Genomic DNA, 22358 nt, shown 5'->3' with positions numbered 1-22358 from the left:
CAATCAGCAATTCTTACACCACTAATCTCTTTTGAGTAGTGGTGTTTTTCTCTTAAAGATAGTGTTTAACATGGACATACGGGACTCCTGTCATCTAGGCACCTGGTGATCTCTGAACTGAATTATTAACTCCTACTAAAGACAAAGATTTTGGCACTGTTTTCTGTGCAGATGAGATGTGAAAAGACATAATTTGAGCTGTACATCTGCAGTACTATGTGAACTCCTAGCTTGCGGGAAATGGTAACAGTAATTCTTTTTTTTAATTTCCATCTGGTAGAATTCCAGTAACATTTCAATGTTATGATAACTAATCTAATAGTAATATTGAAAACCTGCCATTCATTTCTACATTTTAGTAGAAAATGCTGCATTTCCAATTCCTTCAACACATCCTTGCAATATTATTGTCCTAATTAGCTGAGCCAGGGAAATGTTTTTCAAGTGTAACTAGTAAAGAAAAGTTACATATTTTTTTCCCAGTATGGATATGTAGTTTATCAAATACTGATTTGCAAGCTCAATCATTTTATTACAAGATAATACATTCTTGGCAGTATAGTATAAACTGATATTTAGTTACTGAGATAAAGAGATTATGGTTCAATTTTAGGTGTTTGTACATCTGCATTTTCATTACAGTTGATGGGAGGTAAATGCTTATTTTTAATTCTCTGGTTTCAAACTTAACTGTTTTGTATAGTTAGAAAACATCATTATTGTGCTATGGGCTTCAGTTTCAGAATCACTGAGACAGGATTATAAATACTTAAGGTGAGAATATATATTTTATTTTCAAAATATGTAATAACCTATAATAGAAATCTTAAAAATAAAAGGATTGCTGCTAATACATAGTTAATGCAGAAATTCTGATTATGAAATGAGAAGAAAATTTAGATCGTTTTCTTCTAAATTCATGTTCGAATTTTGACTAAAATACAACTTACATACCACAAAATGCCGAAGAGTCTTTTGTCAAAAAGATTCAAGTTGCTTAGTAAACCATCTAATACTGAGTCTCATTGCTTCTGTTGCAAATCAAGTATGCATATTCAGTTAAACCCTGAAGACTAGATTCTGGGGAAGAGTCTGGCTAAGGATGGGCAGACAAAATTACATTCAGGCTTCACTGATCTCTCTCCAGTCATACAGCATGCTGGAAGATAAGGCTGGAAATGATTAATGATCAAGATCTTTCTGGTACTTGTTTTTTAGGACTATAGCATTGTGTACAGATTTTTTTTGACAGCTGTTGGATTCTATAATACATCTGACCAAGTTATGAAAGTCACTTTATTTGGTTACTAGGGGTTGATTGCTTATATTGTTTAATAAATAAGAAAATATACTCCACTCCCCTGTGTTAGCAGATAATCAATGGGAATAACATCTATTCTGAAAAACATAAAAAAACAAGGAAACTTGGTGAATCCCTCATGGTTGATTATCATAATTGACACAACTTTTAAAAATATCTACTGTTTTAGCAACTTTTTTTTGACATTTTATACTATTAAGAGATCATAAGGTGGTCAGATAATGAACGTCTTTTTTACTGTAATTTTAATGGCTGTCCTTATGATGTCTTAACATGAAATATAAATACAATTAACATTTTTAATTTGAGGAATATTTTGTTGTCGCAAGAGCTATCTTTCCTCCTTAGTGGTTTCTAATTCTTCATCTTCCTCCTCTTCCTCCTCTTCTTCCTCTGCCTCCTCTTCCTTTAGGGGATTCCTAGAAATCTGCTACCATAGAATGTAAGCTCTTAATTAAGTCCTGAAGTTGAAAAAAGCACTCATTGAAGGAAAAAAAACCATTATTTTTATAAAGAATATTTTTATGCATGCAAGGGTTCACTGTTGGCAGGCTATCCTACAAATCAACTAACTTTCTGGCATGTATGTTTCATGGGTTACAAATGGGACTATTTTCAGCCAAATTTCCCACAAATGAACAAATACATATAAAATGCCAGAATAAATTAGCATGTAAGTTTTTAAGATTTAAAAATCTGCTTCTACTCTAAAACTTGTATTTTACATGCAGCTGTATTACAAATGCTTGCCTCAGTGATATTTGAAAATAGTACTGATCAAATACAAACCCCCCTTAAAAACAAGTCCCACCACTATCCCTAACAAGGTTTTCATAAGTGATCTACACAACTGAGTATGTTTTTCACTTTTAGAAATAGAAGGTTTTATATATTTGTTTTCAACTATTACTTTTCCTGAGCGGACATTCAAATAATTTGATATGCAATAGATTTCTGGTTAGAGATAATAGACTAATTGAAAAAAGCTATATTAAAACATTCCTAGAACTTGGTAACAAAAATATTCAAGGTGTTTTTTTTTTTACCTGAACTATTCCAGCACAAGTTCTGGAAGAACCAGTTCTCTGAAGGGGAGATTTGGAATTTGCACGAACAATATCCAAACGGGACTGATGGTCTGGTGGGTAAAGTGAACTCCGAAATACCTGTTAATAAAACTTAAATGTTGATAGTGAGATTTGGAATGCATGCAGCAATTCTGAGGCACATTGTCTCTCGGTAAATTACAATCACTAATGATAATCTAAGTACTATATTTATTTAAGTGATACAAACATTATTCACTACATAATTTCTTGGAATATTTCCAGTGTAACACATGTTAATAGGATCATCTGAACAGACTGGTATAAATCTCAGTAGTAAGGATTCTAAGATGTAAATGGCTGCAAAGGGAGGAAGCTGATTAATACCACCTCCTCATCTCTTCTGAAAGTAGGAATGTCACCTGACACATCACCGAAAGTTAAGACTAAAATCTGGATATCGTTTAGTGTCGTGCAGGTCAAGCAGGAGACCTTGAATAATTGAAGCTTCCTTTATTTCTCAAGTACTGAAGAGAAAAGCTACAAATCTATTTTCCAAAAGTTACTCTGTTTTACATCATTAAAAGTAGCTCTGGTTGAATTTTTGTTGCCTATGCCTGGTTTGTTGTTAGATTCCAACATTTAGATGCAGAAGAATTTCTTCAAATTAGGTAAAATGGCTTATTTACTTGCCTTTCATGCTGCAAAGAAAACTATATTTTGAAGTATTAGCAGCTGAAGTGCTAACACTTAAAACCAGCAAAAATTATTTCAACTCATTCTCTATCATACCATAAGTACTGTAATTTTTCCCTATATTGAAATATTTCCTCAGATTTGACTCCTTTTCTTGAGAAAAATGAATGATAGAATATAGGTAGTCCTTGAATTATGACCATTTGTTCAGCAACCATTATGATGGCAATGAATGGACTTTCAACTGGTCCTTGAAGTTCCAGGCAATGCAGCAGCCCTGCAGTCATGTGAACAAAATTTGAATGCTTGGCAACCAGCTTGCACTTACAACCAGTTGCAGTATCCTGCAGTCACATGATTGCCATTTGCAACCTTCCCTGCTGGCTTCCCATAAGCAAAGTCAATGGGGAAGCTGGCAGGAAAGATCCCAAGTCAAGTGGTAAGTTTCCCCCACCCCTAGCCTTTCTTCACACGCACAGATCCGGCACCCTCTTTCCCTGACCTCCCTGCATTCGCATGCACTCCACATTCTGTTTCCCTGGCCTTCCTGAGCTCGTACTGGACTGAAGCACCCCCTCCCCCAACTCATGCACAGCCTGTGCTGGCCCTCCCCCACCCCCTGCAGCACCCCCCCCCGCACCCTTTACCTGGGACTCTTGTCTGCTTCCCAGCTTCCTGCTTAACGACCCACAAGTCTGGGGTTGACAACAACTGGGACTGCCTGCACTGCCGTCACTAAGCAATGCGGTCGCATGACATCACACTTTGTGACTGCATCATTTAGTGTCAGCAATTCTGATCCCAACTGCAGTTGTAACTTAGGGACTATCTAAGTATAAATCTCCCTCCCATCCATTGGCTCCTATCACCAAATCTGCTTTGAAAAGATAGGATACTCTCAAGTAAACAGCATCTGGGTTTATGCACAAAATGAGAATGGGAAACTTTTTTGTTGCATAATCTAACTTTCTGTCTGCTTTAAAATATATTTATTTTCTATCCTGCCTTTATTATAATTACTATTTATAAATAACTCAAGGCAGGGAACATACCTAATACTCCTCCCTCCTCCTATTTTCTCCACGACGACAACCCTATGAGGTGAGTTGGGCTGAGAGAGAGTGACTGGCCCAAGGTCACCCAGCCGGCTTTCATGCCTAAGGCAGGACTAGAACTCGCGGTCTCCTGGTTTATCCTGGAGCCTTAACCACTAGTAGGTATTATAGTGTCACCACAGTAAAAGAAGTCCAACTTGGGGAGGCTGACACAGCAGTTCACAGACATCTTGTGACTGATCAAAATGTTTGTCTCTTGCTAAAAAATAACTAGACTCCATATTTAATTATTCATTGAAACAAATTTTTGTTTATGTTGAATAGAAGCATATGCATTTTTGAGTATCTTCAATTATCTAAGAAAATATTTAAACATTGTGTTGGAATAGCTACAGTTTATAAAACTGTAAATGTGCTACAAAACCAACTGACAACTTTACCAAAGATACATTTGGTCTCTTACCTCTAAGTCTTCATTCTCATCAATGTTTTTTATATTTTGGAATGCAGCAGTGTAAATCTCTAAGGCTTTTCCATGAAATAACATTTCAATTGTAATGAATTCTGAAAATATGTTCTAAAAATAAAGGTAAGAATATTATACATACATTTCTCTATTATTTGCTTTTTGACAGGTGTGGCAATAATAGCCATCACTATGAAAACTAGAATCTGAATTCACTATGCTTGAAAAGATGAATGTTCAGTTTACTGTATGTAACAGTACCTGTATAATTAGAACTCTTTGTATAGGTTTTTTATCTGCCTAGAGGAGGTCAGTGCAGTCACAACTTGTTCCTGAGCAGTTGACCAGATACCTGGCCTTTTCTCACTTCAACTGGGAAAAATTATTCTAGACTTTGTTTGAAGGCTTCCCATTTGAAATGTAACAGCATGGACCACCTGAGCACTATTCCCAGTCTTGTCCTATTATCTCTCTCAATATAAGTATTGTGTTCCCATTTCATTTATTTACTAAGGAAACTGACAGTTCCTTAGAATTAGTAAATTTTAATGTTAATGATTATCTGCTCAAATTCTAATTGCACTAGAACTCTAATTCTAGCATGTTCAAATTCAGTAGTAAATCTGGGTAGAGTTGTTCTTCACTGGGTAAACTAGATATTTTGACAGGAGTGGCAATTTGCTGAGGCTAAGCTGTGCTTCTGACATGACGGAGTATCAAAGAACTCCCAGTTTGAATTATTTTCGGACACTAAACTTGAACATACCAGTAATTTTAAAACAGAACCAAATTATGTCCTTTCTAGGGGCCTCACATGAAGGAGGCTAACAAACTTGGCTCACTCATTTGCAGGTTCATTGAATGTGTGGAGAGGCTTAAGACCCTGCTTGTTCCCATTTCAGAAACAGTCAACTAACCCCACTATCTGCATTACCTTGCTGCTTCATACCAGAATTACATACCCACCTTAATATCTTTTATTTTTTGTTTTTCAAAATTGTCAATTGTTTCCTCCAACTGCCGACTTGTTCGAGTTGCATCCAGAGAGGCTCTCTGTAATTCACTTTCAGCCTTAAAAATAAAGGGATTTTTCCCTCAAATAGATGTTTTCCAATGTTCTATTTAAAAATGATTAGATAAGCTGCCTGACAGAGCAAACTGCTATAGCTGTAGCCCTTAGATAGGATACTCTAAAATTAACATGTATTTTCCCACAATTTGGAAAATATTACAAAATTTATGTAATAAAATCTAATAATGTTTCACTGCTGTTTAAGATAACTGAAGGGTATCTTTAGGGTAAGTGTGAAAGATGCTATAGACAGAGCAGTAATTGCAAAACTTCTATCAAGTGGAGTAGCTTTGTCTACATTTGTCACACATTTATTCAGGATTAGCACAATTGCAAAAGCTGCCATTCCTTAATTAATCGTTTGCTTTTGATACAAATTAATCTATTATTTCATATATAAACACTAGCTGAAAGGGGAATCCATCCTGGAGTTCTCTTAAGAACAGAGACTGGAAGCTCTACGTTAAATGATAATTTTGAAAATGGATAAACTGAAAATTCAGAAGACAAGCAGTTGCACAGATAGCATAGATATCAACAGTTTAAAACCAAAATGTCATGAAGAGATTATGGCAGTCTATTTAAATGGAGCTAGTTTGAAAGATCATGGCTGTTTTAAAGAAAAAGATGTAAAAAAAGGCAGAATGATCTAAGTAAGAAGGATAGAAGTGAGGGATATTACAGAGAGATCATGAATATTAGTGATTTCAAAAATGTCATGAGGGAACACAAATATAACTCAAGATTTACTATTAAAAAATGAATTTGGCAGAGGGATCCACAGGTAGAGCCAAATGATGAAAGCAATGAGTTTTATGGACTGGTCATTAACCTTAATAAAGAATCTAGCTAGCTAGCTAGCTTATGAATTTTAATACAGTATGCTAGTCACAACAGATGCTACCAGACTCCTGATTTTTTTGCCTTTCAAAGTAAGAGATCTTTAAAGGACATTGATCTTAATGCCTGTAAGTGTATATAACTTATTTTTATCTGTATTGGTGGAAAGGTAGGATATAAACTTAGTTATCAATATGAAAAAGCATAATTATCAATAAATTTTATGCTATTACTTCACTTCAGATGGAAGACTTACCTGTGACTGAAAGTGTTAACAGGAAAGGAAAATTTTCCAAGTTATAGAAAATACTACACAATATTTCTGATATTTAAACAATCCTTTCTGTATAACAATTCACTGAGCTTCTAGTTTATCAGACAGCAATAATTGATGGGTTTTGGTTTTTAGTAAATCTTGAAGCTATAACAAATTAGGGAGCAAAGAAAAAGATTACATCTTTCCCTCAAGAATTCCATAAGCAGGTAATTACTTTTTGATTGCTGAATAACCAATGTAGCTACATGTCAACTAAAGGTATTTTAGGAAAACAGGATGTAAAAGAAATTGCACTTGAAAGATTTTTCACATATACAGTCTTTTTCAACAGTTTAGCTATTTTAAATTAAAAAAATAAATTATTAAATAGATGTGCGTGTAAAGGATACAATAATCTGTCGATCGGACGGATTTCGTTGACGGGTCCTTTCAAGTTGAGATAACTGTTTTGCTTCTCTGTTCTTAGCTGTTAATGTTGCTTTGAGATCCTCCTGCAAACGTATTATAGACATTTTAAAAAACTATAGATTTAAATAGTTTCTGATCATTTAAGTTTTTGTGGAAATCCAGGATGTTTGCTTAGGCTATTGATTAAATTAGACAACAGAAGTAGAGATTATTGCTATAAATATTTCCATTTTTTTAGAATTGCTGTAGGGTAGAATAGAATTAGTTTTATTCTCAATTTAATATTTACTATTACATGTTTAATTCAGAAAGAAAGAAAAGAAAGAAAGGTCCCCAAGTCATTTACTGACTCCTTGAGGGACACCGCTTTTGCGACGTTTTCTTGGCAGACTATAGAGCGGGATGGTTTGCCATTGCCTTCCCCAGTCTTAAATACCTTTCCCCCAGCAAGCTGGGTACTCATTTTACCGACCTCGGAAGGATGGAAGGCTGAGTTGACCTGAGCTGGCTACCTGAGAAACCAACTCCCACTGGGATCGAACTCAGGTTGTGGGGAGAATTTCGGTTGCAATACTGCCGCCTACCGCTCTGAGCCACACAAGGCTCAATAATAATACAGAAAAGACCAGAAAGTAAGTATCTTCTGCAATGAGAATGTATAGTTTAAAAGACAATGATTTCCATATTTTGAACAGCAATGTTTATACTTAAAAAAAAACAAAAGGATGCTCATTTTTATAAAAATTTATGTTAAACTCACAAAAAGCAGAATTTTTTAAATAAATAGAACATTTCTACTTCTAAAATTGCCATTATTTAAGATTTCAATATGCAGTACTAGCCATGAAAAATAAATCTTATCAGTTATTAAACATGGATAGCAATTTGGAACGCCCTATTGAGAGACATGCAACTCCAATAGATCTTAATATTTTAAAGGAAATTAAAATTCCCAGAAACAAACTGTTCATTGCATATGTACAAGAGCTTTAATTGTGGGAATGAAGGCATTTTCACTTCTCAAAAAGAAATCAGCTAAGTTTCATTGTTTACAAATTTGCTTGTACTGTAAAACCTAACTCTGAAATGATCTCCAGAAAACAATGTCACATAGAATTGTCTTTTAATACTGCCATATTAAAAGACTATTCTATGTGACATTGTTTTCTGGAGATGGTTTGGAAACTGCAGTTCAGAACAGAACTATAAAGTTAATACTTGGGACTTGACAATGTACAATGTTGTATCAGTTGCAGTGGCTCTTAGTGTGGTTTCAGAACCTAACTTTTAAAGCCCCTACAGCATACAATCAGATTTTTTAAGGATCACCTTTCTCCATACAAATGCTTCTACTATATGAGATTAGGAAAAGATACCTTCTTAGAAGCAGCATTCAGTAAGAGCCTTGGATCCATGTCTACTTAACATCTGATTGCAAATACCTTTTTTCCTAATCTTTTAGTTTTCATAAGCTTTGTTACTGTATTAGTGCTTTTTTGCTGCCTTGTTAGTTGTTGATTTACAATTATTTTAAAAATATTTCAATCTTTTTCTTAAGAAATATGTGAATTACCCGAAGAATTAAATTAAAAGTTGGTGTATAATTACTTATAATACAGATAAGACTATTTTTCCAGCACCCTGTTTTCCAAAGCTGAGGGCAACAGCCATTTCCTATAATCGGACCTCAGCTACTAGTATCTAGAGGCATGTTGCTTCCGATCCAGAAGGTACTGTTACAGCTTTACAAGATTAGTAGCTACTGACAGATATATTTCATAGGCATTGCCTAATCCCACTTTAAAGCAATCTAAATTGATAGCTGTTGCAACTTGTAACAATTTCTGTAAGAAAGCACTTATTGCATCCCATTAGGTCTTGATTTAATAAGTCAAAATATGAATGAGCCTTTTTACTCATCGTGATGCAAGCAAATTAGCAAGTCTATGTTAACTATTATTTATTTTACCCAAGATCACCACACAATAGTATATAATAGTAAATATTAAGATATCAAAACTTTGCTTGAAATGGATTTAATATTCTGGTATATTTATATGCAGGTTTGGATGAACAAATGAAATTATGGTTATTTATATACACAGACTTCCTGTGTTAAATGGATTTCTGTGTAAATAAATGTTTTGGGTTTTAAAGCTTTGCTGGATGATGCCAGCTTTGAATATCCATGTATGAAGAATTACTTCTATTACATGGCCTTTTTACAGATTCCAAGAATTGATTACTTGAACTAAGAAAGACTAGAAACACCAAGTTCTTAAGAGAAAAAGAAAACATGAAAATGAAAACAAAGTCTATCACATACTCTTTTAAGTTTTATGATGGTCCCATAAAATTTCAGAGGTTCAACAACTTTGGCTTCAAGTCTTTCTACCTATAAAGAGAAGCAATGAGGAATTGTTTTAGAATTTTTCACTGCATAAATTCCCATTATTTTCAGTGAACCTGAAATATAGAAAACAATCAAGGGAGAACAGTAACAGCGGAAAAAAAGAAATCTAATGATGTGTTCATTAGTATACTCATTATTTAGTTTAAAATACAATTGATTATTCATTTTCCATTATCATCTTTTAAAGTGAGAGATTAAATTCAAATGCAACTGAAATCTATAAACCCTTACTAAGGTTTCTTTTGAATATTCTGAAAAAAGGTTTTTAATTCTCTTCCCCTCTCAACTTTCTATGACCTCTGAAAATTTACTCCAGAGAAAATGAGAGAGGGACTACATCAGAAATGATCAAAAGATTGGAAGGATGTATTATTGAGACTTGGCTGGGCCCTGAAGTGGGGCAGCCCTCTCAGAAATCTGCCTGGCTGGGTTTACGGTACGGCATCAGCCGAGATCCCAGGGCAGGGGAGGCGGCCTTCAGGGGTGCTGCTCCACAAGTGGCTGGTTGTGAGACCCTGTTATTGAAGTTGGGTTCCTGAGAGCAGTTTGGATTGTTGCTATTGTACCAGCCTCCCTGCTGCGTAGCAACCTCCCTGCTTTTGCTGCTGGAGGCAGCCTTGAGGTCGGTTGAGTTCCCCAGGCTTATGGTTCTGGGGGACTTCAACCTACTGTCCCTGGGACGTGCCTCAGAGGCAGCTTGGGAATTCATGGCCACCATGGACCAGATTATTTGGGACCCGACTTGGGACAGTGGCCTCACTCCGGACTTGGTTTTCTTGTCAGAGCAATGGCAATGTGATCTGAAGGGAGAGTTAAATCTGTCCCTGTTGTCATGGTCAGATCATGCCCTGGTGGCCTTGAGATTCTCTTATGCTGCCCCCCTCCGCAGGGAGGCAGGACCCATTCAATTGGTCCGCCCCCGGCAACTGATGAACCCAATGGGGTTCCAAAGGGAACTTGGGGCTATACCTGAGGATCTGCTGCATGGTCCAGCAGAGGCCCTGGCTGCTGCCTGGAATAGGGAGGCGGCAGGGGCCTTGGACAGGATTGTGCCTGTGCGGCCTCTCTTGTTCCATCAAACTTGACACTCCCCGTGGTTTACGGAGGAGCTGAGGGTTCTGAAGGATTAAGAGACGTCCAGAGTGCAGCTGGAGGAAGACAAGGATCGAATCTGACCGAACACAAGCTAGAGGTGCTATTAAGGCCTACCTTGTGGTGGTAAGAGTGGCAAAATGTCAATATTTCTCCGCTCTTACTGCATCCGCAGAATGCCGCCCAGTGGCCCTGTTTAAGATCACCCGATCTCTATTGGGGAAGGTGGGTCCAGTAACCCACGTACAGGGCCATGCAGAGGAGTTTCCCAAGCATCTGGAGGATAAAATCGCTCAGATTCGTACCAAGTTGAATGCCAAGCATGGGGCATGGCCTGTGGAGATGCCTGGAGAACGTACTTACCCAGTTATCTGGGAACAGTTTGATCCTGTTGGGCCCGAGGAAGTAGACAGGGCCCTCCGGACTGTAAATGCCACCACTTGCCGATTAGATACATGCCCCTCCTGGGTGGTTAAGGCAGCTTGGGAGGTGACATGTGAGTGAGTCCAGGTGATGGTGAATTCATCCTTCAGGGAGGGAGTGCTTTTGATAACCTTTAAAGAGGCACTGGTGTGCCCCCTCCTCAAGGAACCATCGCTGGATCTCACAGTACTGGACAATTTTCGTCCAGTCTCCTACCTCCCCTTTTTAGGGAGGGTGGTTGAGAAAGTGGTGGAGTTGCAGCTGGATGAAACAGATTATCTGGACTCTTTTCAGTCGGGCTTCAGGTCTGGATATGGGATGGAAACAGCATTGGTTGCACTTTTGGATGATCTCTGGCAGAACAGGATGGGGGCAGTGCATCCATCCTGGCTCTTCTTGACCTTTCAGCAGCTTTCGATACCATTGACCATGGTATCCTTTTGGGTTGGCTCAGGAGTTGGGGGTGGGTGATGTGGTTTTGCGCTGAGTTCACTTCCTTCCTCCAGGGCTGGTCCCAATCGGTGTTGATAGGGAGCGAGAGATCCAGCCTGCAGGGTGCTGCAGGGTTTGGTACTCTCTGCTCTTTTTTAACATCTACATGAAACCACTGATTGAGATCATCCGTCACCACGGGATGAGGTATCATCAATATGCAGATGATACCCAATTATACATCTCCATCCCAGGTGACCTAAGTGATGCTGTGACCACCCTCTCTTAGTGCCTGGAGGCTGTAGGGGTCTGGATGGGGAACAACAGGCTTTAGCTGAACCCTGTGGGTTGTGGGCTCCTTGGTATCCAGGAATTTACCATCTTTGGTTCTGGATGGGGTTCCACTGCCCCAGACAGATCCGGTGTGGAACCTGGGGGTTCTCCTGTACTCACGACTCCTGCTGGAAGAGTAGGTGGCAGCCGTGGCCAGGGAAGCCTTTGCCCAACTTCGTGTTGTGCACCAGCTATGCCCCTTCCTGGAGCAGGAGGTCCTCTGGTCGGTCACTCATACCCTAGTCATCTCCCTTATAAACTACTGCAATGTGCTCTACATGAGGCTACCCTTGAAGAGCATCCGGAAGCTACAGCTGGTTCAGAATGCAGCTGTGTGAGCAGTTTTAGGAGCCCCAAGGATGGTGCATATAACACCTTTGCTGTGAGAGCTGCATTGGGTGCCAGTTTGCTTCTGGGTCCAATTCAAGGTGTTGGTTACCACCTTTAAAGCCCTACATGGCATGGGTCTAGGTTACCTGAGTGACGACCTCACCCCCATTGCATCGACCTGTCCCACCTGGTCAGGCAGAGAGGGCATGCTACAGACCCTGTCCATGAGAGATTGTTGATTGGCAGGGTCCAGGAAGAGGGCCTTCTCTGTTGTGGCCCCCACCCTGTGGAACACGTTACCCCCAGAGGTGAGGCAGGCCCCCAATCTCCCGCCCTTCTGAAAGGGAGTGAAAACTTGGCTTTGCCACCTCACAGGGTGGGAGGGGGGATAGCCATTCATGGGGGTGGTTCACACTGTGATGTGGCTCCGAGGAATTTATACTTTATAGAAATTTAAATATTTTTCTATATTTTATAGTTCATATTTATATTTTTATGAAGTATTTGTCTTTGTTTTTAATCTCTTGTTATTTTAACTAAATTGTAAACTGCCCAGAGTCACTTGTGAGATAGGCAGTGTAGAAATATGAGAAATAAATAAATAAATAAAGTTAATGGGTAAGTTACTTTGTGCAGTATCAGATTCAGATTTCAATGGCTCTAAATGCAATTCATTTAGTATCACGGTCATAACATAGTTTGGTCTAGTGGTTAAGACAATGGGCTAGAAACCAGGAGACTGAGAGTTCTTGTCCTGCCTTAGGCATGGAAGCCGGCTGGGTGACCTTGGGCCAGTCACACACTCTCTCAGCCCAACCCACCTCACAGGGTTGTTGTGGAGAAAATAGGAGGAAGGAGTATTAGGTATGTTCCCTGCCTTGAGTTATTTATAAAAATAATAAAGGCAGGATAGAAAGTAAGTAAGTAAGTAAGTAAGTAAGTAAATAAATAAAATACATGAATTTCAGCAAAATGCATGAATGTAAATTTATACCTCTGCTTGGCGATAATCCTGAAGCTTGGAAAACTCATCTGCAAATGTTTTCAATCCAAGCTTTAAATTTGGTGTTTCTGTAGCTGCATAAGCATGTATCTCATTTACTAAAAGGTCTGCTTTGTCTCGTAGCCTGGCAGTTTTTCGTACATATGCTGCAAATATTTGGCATAATTCACCAAAATGTTTTTCCACATTTGAAACAGCTTCCCGTATTTGCCTGGTCTGATTATCCCTATTTAAAAAAAAAGAGTTAATATAATAAAGACAAAGGACAGTCTTGAGAATTGTAAACAACTTCAACAATACAGGCAAACTCTCAACAGATTATTGAAGGGAGAAACATTTGTTACACTTGAATGTCCATTAAATCCAAATAGGAAATCTAACCTATATATGTGTATGAGAGTTTCTTTGTATGTATGTCACACAAAACTATATAATAAAAGAAAAAGCCCTACACTAAACTACACAGGACAAGAAAAAGAGAACAAAAAAATCTTAAAACACATAGCAACAGCTGAACAAAACTATAAAAACACACCACAATGCTAAATTTAAAAGGAAAAAAAAATAAAGACAGGCTATTGAAATTAAACAACTTTTTTTCAATTTCATCAACATAATTTAATTTTTGAACAATGAATAAAAAGACAATGTGGAATCATATTGTCCAGTCCTACCTCTCCTTCTGTACAAAGCTAATTGAAAAGTTGAAAGACCTCATTAAGCCAACCTTTAGACTCTGATATATGAGCATCCTTTCTGAAATGCATAATTTAATAGTAATAATTGAATTAATCATAATTCCATTCAAGTGCCAAAGCTATGTTTCACTTTTGAATGTTGTTATGATTCAATTTTTAAACAATAAATTAAACCTAAACCTACATAAAGAATCATATATATAGGAAGTGGGAGCATTATATATGCCACCTTGAGCTGTACAATAAAGATGGAATAAAACTCAGATAAATAATTTATCTTCTTCAGTGTAGAGCTAATTCAAAGACTGAGAGTTGACAAATTTCATTAAGCCACTTTTTAGAAACTGGAACACATGTACTCTCCAATGTGTATATAATCCTTTTTTGCAGTATTCTAAGCTTAATATATCCAAAGTTCTTCATAGATTGAAAGATTCCTGATTTTCAGGACATGATTTAGCAAAATATTAACATTAACATTTTTAATACTTAATTGCCTTCCAAGAACCTTGTTAACCATAATATCTAACCAATAGAGAATTACAAGTGGATACATCATAACACAAGTACCAAGGTTCATTCAAATATATTATATCACCAGTGTATAGAATATGAGACAAACTTTTAAAAACATTCTTTGAGAGTTCCAAAAGACCCCCTTTTTGCTGAAATAATCACGTTTTTCTGTCATTTAAACATTTTTTTTAAAGTCTGAAGCTATTGATTAGGCAATACAGGATAGTTCAATTCTTTATTCCAAATTGTTATCCAAATTTATTTTTGTAATTATAATGGTAATAATACACTGTTGGTTTAATATCAAATAAACTCCTTATCTGATCCTGTCAATGTCTTAAGAGTTTCAGTGACCACAATGGCACTGGGATAAAATAAAGGATATAATAAGTACATTAAATATTCATATTGACATTCAGCCTTTTGGGATAAATTATATTCCTTCTGTAAAATCTCAAAAGTTAAAACAATTGTTATTTAATAGTTGGTTAATGGTAATTTTTCCATTATGACCTATGTTTTCCAACACACAAACACACACACACACACAAACACTATCTTTTTTTTTCTCATGGCTAAGAGTCCACACTGACTTGATGGCACATAATCAGTCAAAGTACATCTATATATTATACCCATTTAAAATAAAAATACCAAAATGTCAATTTCTCATGAGAGGATAAATCAAATGTAAAAGTTCGTATCTTTCTTTTGTTTTACCAAGAACAACAGTGAATTGTCCGGCAAGATGTATTAAAATACCATCTCCCACTAATTAGGATATTTTTGTCCAAACTCAATGTCATAACTATGGGAACATGATCAGACAACCATCTTTATAGACAAATATTACTAAATATGATTGATGCAACTTTTATACGTGATGTCTGTGTCAGCATTTGTGGTTATTAATCTAATGTGTAATTTCCTTTCCTTCAAAATTTACTGCATGGATCACATGGAAAGGTGAACTCAGCCTTCCATCCTTCCCAGGTCGGTAAAATGAGCACCCAGCTTGCTGGGGAAGGTGACGACTGGGGAAGGCAATGGCAAACCACCCCGCTATAGTCTGCCAAGAAAACGTCGTGAAAGTGGCGTCCCCCCAAAGGGTCAGACATGACTTGGTACTTGCACAGGGGACCTTTCACCTCACCCTACTGAGGTATGAAAAGCTAAAAAAGGCTTTTCTGTAGACTATAATAGATTAGGCTGACCAACTTAGTTAAACTCAAACACCTGCTTTTTCCCCACACCAGGTCTACATGCACTATGTCTGTAGTAAAGGTAAAGGTTTCCCTTGACGTAAAGTCCAGTCGAATCCGACTCTAGGGGGCGGTGCTCATCTCTGTTTCTAAGCCATGGAGCCGGCGTTGTCATAGACACTTCCGGGTCATGTGGCCAGCATGACGACTCGGAACGCCGTTACCTTCCCGCCGAAGCGGTACCTATTGATCTACTCACATTTGCATGTTTTCAAACTGCTAGGTGACCAGGAGCTGGGACGAGCAACGGGAGCTCACCCCGCCGCGCGGTTTCAAACCACCGACCTTCCGATCGACAGCTCAGCGGTTTAACCCGCAGCGCCACCGCGTCCCTATGTTTGTACTCCAACATAAAATTTATATTGCCTTGATATAAAACTGGGTACCTTCTGCATTTTAGACTGAAGACTTACTTAGTAAAACCTGTGAAAATAACTGATAACAGAAAAATATTTTAGAATAGCATTCTCATACTATTCAAATCTGATAGGTGGAAGCATACTAAGGAACAGAAGATGCTGTTATACCACCTCAGCAATTGAAATACCTCATAGAAAAGGAAAGAAAGAGGTCAGTGCTAAATACCTGGCTGCTTATAATGATATATACTGTACATATACATTTTTACTTGGAAATAACGTTTAATGATTTCATAGAGGGTATTTTTTAGCTATCTAGTGACCAAATTACCAAAGTCCAACAATACTGAATTTATTTTACATATTACAGTATTTATTAGTTTAGTAATTTATTACAGTACAGTATTTATTACAGTATAGCCAGAGTCACTTTTATGTGAGATGGGCAACTATATAAATATGATAAATTTATATACCACCAAGGTCAAGGTGGTCTCCACTTTCTGACTAAGATAAATGTTGCCATCAGAGGATAAGTAGCTAATAAATGGAAAGCTGTATTTGGAAGAATTAAATGGTTTGAATTCTCATACTAAAATACCCATAGTTATCATAAAAATAGCCCCTGAGATTTTGTGTTGGATGTGCTAGCAAAGATTGTCCTTACACATCATTGCAGAAGTAGAAATAGGCCAGAGGCCACATAGCCCAACCCCCTGCTCAGTGAAGACTCTGCTACAGAAGATTAAAGACCTAACTGCGTATTTTCCTAGGGTTCCGAAAAGCATTTAAGACCAGGATTTGGTCTCAGACTTGGGGTTGATGTGTTTGTGGGGGCCCTGGTTTGGTATGGGTTGTTATTGTTTGATTGTTTTAGTCTGGGCTGCCTGCAGGGTTGTATGTTTTTAACTGTTTTTATTGCTTTGTACCTGTAAGCTGCCCAGAGTCTATGGGAGTGGGTGGCTATAATAAATTTAAATAAAAAAATAAAGATGATGAAGACGTTATACCTATGTGAAAACAACTACTTTTAGGAAAACCAACCCACCCATTAGTCAGATGAGTCATAGTGAATAAATAGTACTTCTCTGCGGTAGTGGCTTGCAAAAGGCAAGGGACACAGTCCCCTTCTCTTGCCTTATTTCCTTGCAGTCTAAGGAAGGTTGCATTAACACAACTATCCGTGAACCGGGATTTACTGAAGTAATCCCGTCGCAAAGGCAAACGGCTCCTCTCCCTCGCCTTCTTTTAATATATGGGAGGGACAGAGCAGGGAGGCTTTTAGTTCATTGGGCAGAAATTAATCCCTACGACTTTTGTGCCCAGGGAGAGATGCCGCGTGAGCATGAGAGAGAGGACACGACCACTTCTCTCAGCGACGTGGTCCAGAAGGCGAGTCACCGAGCGGAATGCCGCACCGGTGATGAACCCGGGGGCCGGGAAAGGAGGAGCGAGCGCTATTTCTGAGAGCCTCGGCCGCGTCACTCCTCTTCCTTCAGGATCAGAACGAGGATGCCGAGACGTATCTTCTGCGCTCCCCCGCCTAAACCCTAAAGCGGACAGCTCCCCCGTTCTGCATGCGCTGGACTACTACTCTCATATGCCCTCGTCAAGATGAGAAAGGCTGCCCTTAAGCTGACAGGCCTTTTCTTCCGGTAGCCGAGCCCGAGCCCCCTCTTCTCCTCCAACCCGACGGATCGGCCCTCGCCGTGCCCGGAGAACGCTTCCCTCCATCCCGAGGCGAGCAACCTCCACATCAGGGAGCGGCAGTCCCGGGCGGGCTTCCCCAGACCGGGGGCACCTCTCGCCCCCCCCGCGAGCCGTTACCTGGCATCCAGCCCCCGGCCCAGCATCAACATGGCGGCTGCGACCGGCCGCGGCTGCCGCTGTCGGTTAGGAGAGCGCGGACGGCGTGCGCGTGCGCGCCGCTTCTCTACGGTTGCCCGGGAAACCAGGCACCACCCAGCCGGCGGCTGACGGTGCTGCTCTTTGCCTCTCAAAAGAGCGGGCGATCGGAGGCGTTCGATTCACCCCATTGCTTTTTTTTTTTATCTCTTCCCAGCAATCTTTGGGAGAGTCGGTGGTGCAACTTCAAGTTCTCTCCCTGATTAGACCTTATTTGCATATCTGGATAAGGTAGCCTATTTGCCCTGCACTAAGTCACCGGTTCGCCGGGTGGCAGTAAAGTGATAGGAAAACTCTACTTCCCTCTGATCCGGATTTTTGCAGCCTTATAGTTTGGAATTTTCCCAGGAAGACACGGCGGGATTATTTTCCCTCTTGATTCCAAACATCTCATCTTTTTCCTGGGAGTTCAAGAGTTCGTTGGCTGAATAAAGGCTGAATAAATCTTTTTCTCTCTACCCCCCTCCCGCTGTTGAAAGGCGAGAGAGAAGCGTCATTTATTTCCCAGTTCTGAAGGAACTGCTGCTTCCCAGTAGACGTGTGAATGAAGGAGTGGCAAAAGAGATCATGATTAGGGTAGCCAAGCTTTTTGCTAGGCAGGAATTAAATGTTTTCCAGTTGAAAGGTGCAGAAGCAAATAGAGAAGATACTTCAGAGGAATTTTGCTAGTCCTCACTATTCCTTGGAGGCGTTACTCCCCCCCTCCCCTTACAGACTTGAGAGGTTAAGTGAATGAATAGCAGAGAATCCTATCATTGTTTATTAGTCATGATAAAAATTGAATCACCTTATTAAAAATGAGCAGCAGGAGAAGGTGATTAGCTTCATGCTCTGCTTGGGAACTTCTGGAAACATCTTGTTTTTTTTTTGTTACAGTATCAGAAACAAGATGCAAAACTAGAGGAACATGCTGGTCTGTTTCACCAGTCTTGTGGCCTTACCGAGGTATGAACGTAGCAGTGAGGGGCAGACCCTGAATGTACTGACTGAAGCTGCTAGGAACTGTAATTCTTGTGTTTATTTATATGCCTGCCTTTATGCCATGCCTTTATAAGGCATGCTTGCCTTATATCTCTGCCTGCCTTTCTTCCAGGACTCGAACTCATAGCATTCCTTCCTCCATTTTTTTCTCCCCCAAAATAACATCTTTATGGATGTAGGTTGGGCTGAGAGACAGTGACTGGCTACAAGTTACTCAGAGAGGTGAACTTCATCCTATGTTTCCCAGATTGTAGACTGACATTTTATTTTTTTAAAATTCATAATTTCAATTCATAACTTAAAGCCTAAGAGCAAGTTTTGTGTAGTGGTAAAGGCTAGAAATGAGGAGACTATGAGTTATACTCCCACTTTAAGCATGAGCTCAGGTGGGTGCCCTTGGGCCAGTCACTCTTGCTCAGCCCTAGGAAACAGACAATGGCAAACCACTTCTGAAATATTGCTAAGAAAACTGCTGAATCTAGTCAAGGCAGTCGCCAGGAGACAACACTGACTGGAAGACCCCCCCCCCCCAAAAAACTACTCTTAAAGCCCACTAGGAGTGGTGTACAATTAAAATCAGTACAAAAGCTAAAAATGACACCCCCCCCAAAAAAGAACATCACCTAATGGGGGAAGCACATATCACAACCAAAACCAACAAATTGTAACGATTGCCTAAACCCAAATACTCAGTCTCACAAGCTCGGGCTTAAAGATAACTGATTTATTAAAGGAATAGTATGCAAATACAGAGAAAGCTGAGAATGAGCAAAAGCGCCCCAAATACAAACTTAAAAGCCTTGCTTGTGGGCAGGTCCCGCCCCGTCACCCGTCAGGACGCTCCCCCTCCCAGGTGCTGAATGCCGTTAGACGCGCCTGGGAAAGTAACCTTGAACAGGAGCGCAAACCCAAACATGCATTCCAAGCCCTCAAAACAAGGGAGGGCAACAGAATGGAAAAACCCCGGGTGAAGGGATACGGAACAGAGAATGACATGTGAAACGTTACAATGTTAACCAGACATTAGAATGAGAACATGACATATTGCCCCCCCAAAAGAAATCAGGGAGCCGGTTTGTCAGGATAGGCAGAGTGAAATTGGGCTACGAGACGAGGAGAATGCACGTCTGGAGCAGCAACCCATTCAGGATGAGGGAAATGTTTCCAGCGGACGAGGTATTGTAGAGTAGAGCGCTGGCGTCTGGAATCGAGAATAGATGCCACCTCGAAGTGCTGCTGGTTGTCAATCATGAGGGGAGGTGGAGGAGTGGGTTGCGGATGCCAACGGTCCGATGACAGGCAGGGTTTGAGTAAGCTACAATGGAAAACAGGATGTAAACGTTTAAGGTTGTGAGGTAAATCAAGTTTAAACGTAACAGGGTTGAGCTGAGCAACAATTGGAAAAGGACCGACAAATTTAGGACCAAGTTTTTTAGAGGGTTGTGGGGACTTGATAAACTTAGTTGATAAGTAGACTTTATCCCCGACTGCAAAGGATGGTTCTGGGGAACGCTTTGCATCAGCATGGCGTTTATAGGTGGCTTGGGCATGGTGGAGAGCGAGTAGAATATTAGACCATGAATCTTTGAGAGAGTCTGCCCAGCCAGCGAGGGTGGCTGGGAGTGGTTGAGGATGAGGAAGTTCAGGAATAGGAACAAATTGACGTCCAAAAACTGTTTTAAAGGGAACTTGACCAGTGGTTTGATGAATGGAATTGTTGTAAGCGACCTCAGCAAATGGGAGTAGATCGACCCAGTTGTCTTGCTGGTAGTTGACAAAAGCTCTGAGGTATTGTTCTAATGTAGAATTAACCGCCTCTGTAGATCCGTCCGTTTCCGGATGCCAAGCAGTAGAAAGTGATTGTTTCGTACCCAAAAGTTTCAAAAATGCCCGCCAAAATTGTGACGTAAATTGTGTGCCTCTGTCACTCACCAAACGGGCGGGGATACCGTGGAGGCGGTACACGTGGATGAGGAAGAGGCGTGCCAGCTGTTGTGCGGTGGGGATAGAAGCGCATGGGATAAAGTGGGCTTGTTTGGAGAAAAAGTCTTTGACGACCCAAATGACAGTTTTTCGTTGACTAGGGGGTAGATCAACGATAAAATCCATGGAGATATCTTGCCAAGGGACAGACGGAGTGGCCACGGGTTGAAGGAGACCCTGGGGCTTGCCCGGTTTGCGCTTTATCGCCGCACATACAGGGCACGCAGTGACATATTCCTTTAAGTCTTTGAGTAAAGTGGGCCACCAAAATTGGCGGCGAACGAGGTGCAAAGTTTTCACGTAGCCGAAATGCCCCGCTAGCTTGTCATCGTGGCAGCGCTGGAGTATGGTTTTTCGCATTGCGTCGGGTACATAGAGACGATCGTTGCGCCAGGCAAGATCATCGGTGAAAGTTAACATGTGTCTGTTGGCTTGTAACCAAGTATCTGTTTTAAGGTGGGAGAGCAACTGTTGTTGCAAATCGGAGGTAATTGACAAGGGAGGCGGGCCGCTGGAAGGCTGAGCGGCTGGAGGCGGAGTCGATTGTGCTCGGGTCTGGCTGCGAGTCACCGCTGCCAGACTTAATTGTTTGTCGGTCCAGACGGTGCCTTGGACCGTTGGCCCTGGGCCAGCATCTTGGGGTCTGCGCGAGAGTGCATCAGCCAAAAAGTTTTTCTTGCCTGGTATAAATTTAAGAGTGAAGTCAAAGCGGCTGAAGAACTCAGCCCAGCGCAGCTGTTTGGGACTGAGTTTTCGGCTGGTGCTTAGAGCTTCCAGGTTTTTATGGTCAGTCCAGACCTCAAAAGGGTTGGAAGTACCTTCCAATAGGTGTCGCCACGTTTCTAAAGCCGTTTTTACAGCAAAAGCCTCCTTTTCCCAAACGTGCCATCGTCTCTCTGTTTCAGTGAATTTGCGAGAGAGGTAGGCACAGGGTTTTAAAGCGCCAGATTGGTCAGATTGTAACAAAATTGCGCCTATGGAAAAATCAGAAGCATCGACTTGTACCACGAAGGGTTTAGAGGGGTTTGGATGCTGTAAAATTGGTTCTGTGATAAAAAGTTGTTTGAGCGTTTCGAACGCTTGCTGACAGGCTGGAGTCCATTTAAGGAGCGCGCCTGGGTTCTTCGAACGTCGCGTATCCCCCTGTCCTTTGGTTTTTAACAGTTCAGTAAGGGGGAGGGCGATTTCTGCAAAATTTTGGGCGAATGCCCGATAGAAATTAGAGAATCCAAGGAAACTTTGTAATTGTCTCCTGGTACGGGGAGGCTCCCATGCCACAATAGCTTCTACTTTTGCAGGGTCCATTTCAATGCCCTGAGCTGAAATTCGGTAACCTAGGTAATCAATTTGCGACTGATGAAACGCACATTTTGACAGTTTTGCGTACAACTCTGCTTTTTTCAATTTAGCCAATACCTGACGCACCAAGTGGATATGTTCTGACATG

At 40.2% G+C, this 22358-nt stretch overlaps 1 protein-coding gene across 1 annotated transcript; it reads right to left on the bottom strand.

Moving 5' to 3' along the window:
- Positions 1–508: 508 nt before the first annotated feature.
- On the bottom strand, positions 509–17971 carry CIBAR1 (CBY1 interacting BAR domain containing 1). Its single transcript, XM_063299480.1, has 9 exons — positions 17870–17971; positions 13199–13433; positions 9508–9576; positions 7163–7264; positions 6753–6758; positions 5551–5655; positions 4582–4695; positions 2368–2487; positions 509–1748 (listed from the first exon to the last, which is right to left on the bottom strand). The coding sequence occupies exons 1-9, from the start codon at positions 17899–17901 to the stop codon at positions 1653–1655; spliced, it is 879 nt and encodes a 292-aa protein (XP_063155550.1). The 5' UTR covers positions 17902–17971; the 3' UTR covers positions 509–1652.
- Between the last annotated feature and the right edge of the window lie 4387 nt (positions 17972–22358).

Source organism: Candoia aspera, chromosome 3, assembly GCF_035149785.1.
Source record: "Candoia aspera isolate rCanAsp1 chromosome 3, rCanAsp1.hap2, whole genome shotgun sequence".
Classification (NCBI taxonomy): Eukaryota; Metazoa; Chordata; class Lepidosauria; order Squamata; family Boidae; genus Candoia; species Candoia aspera.
This window is presented reverse-complemented; position numbering and strand designations above follow the sequence as displayed.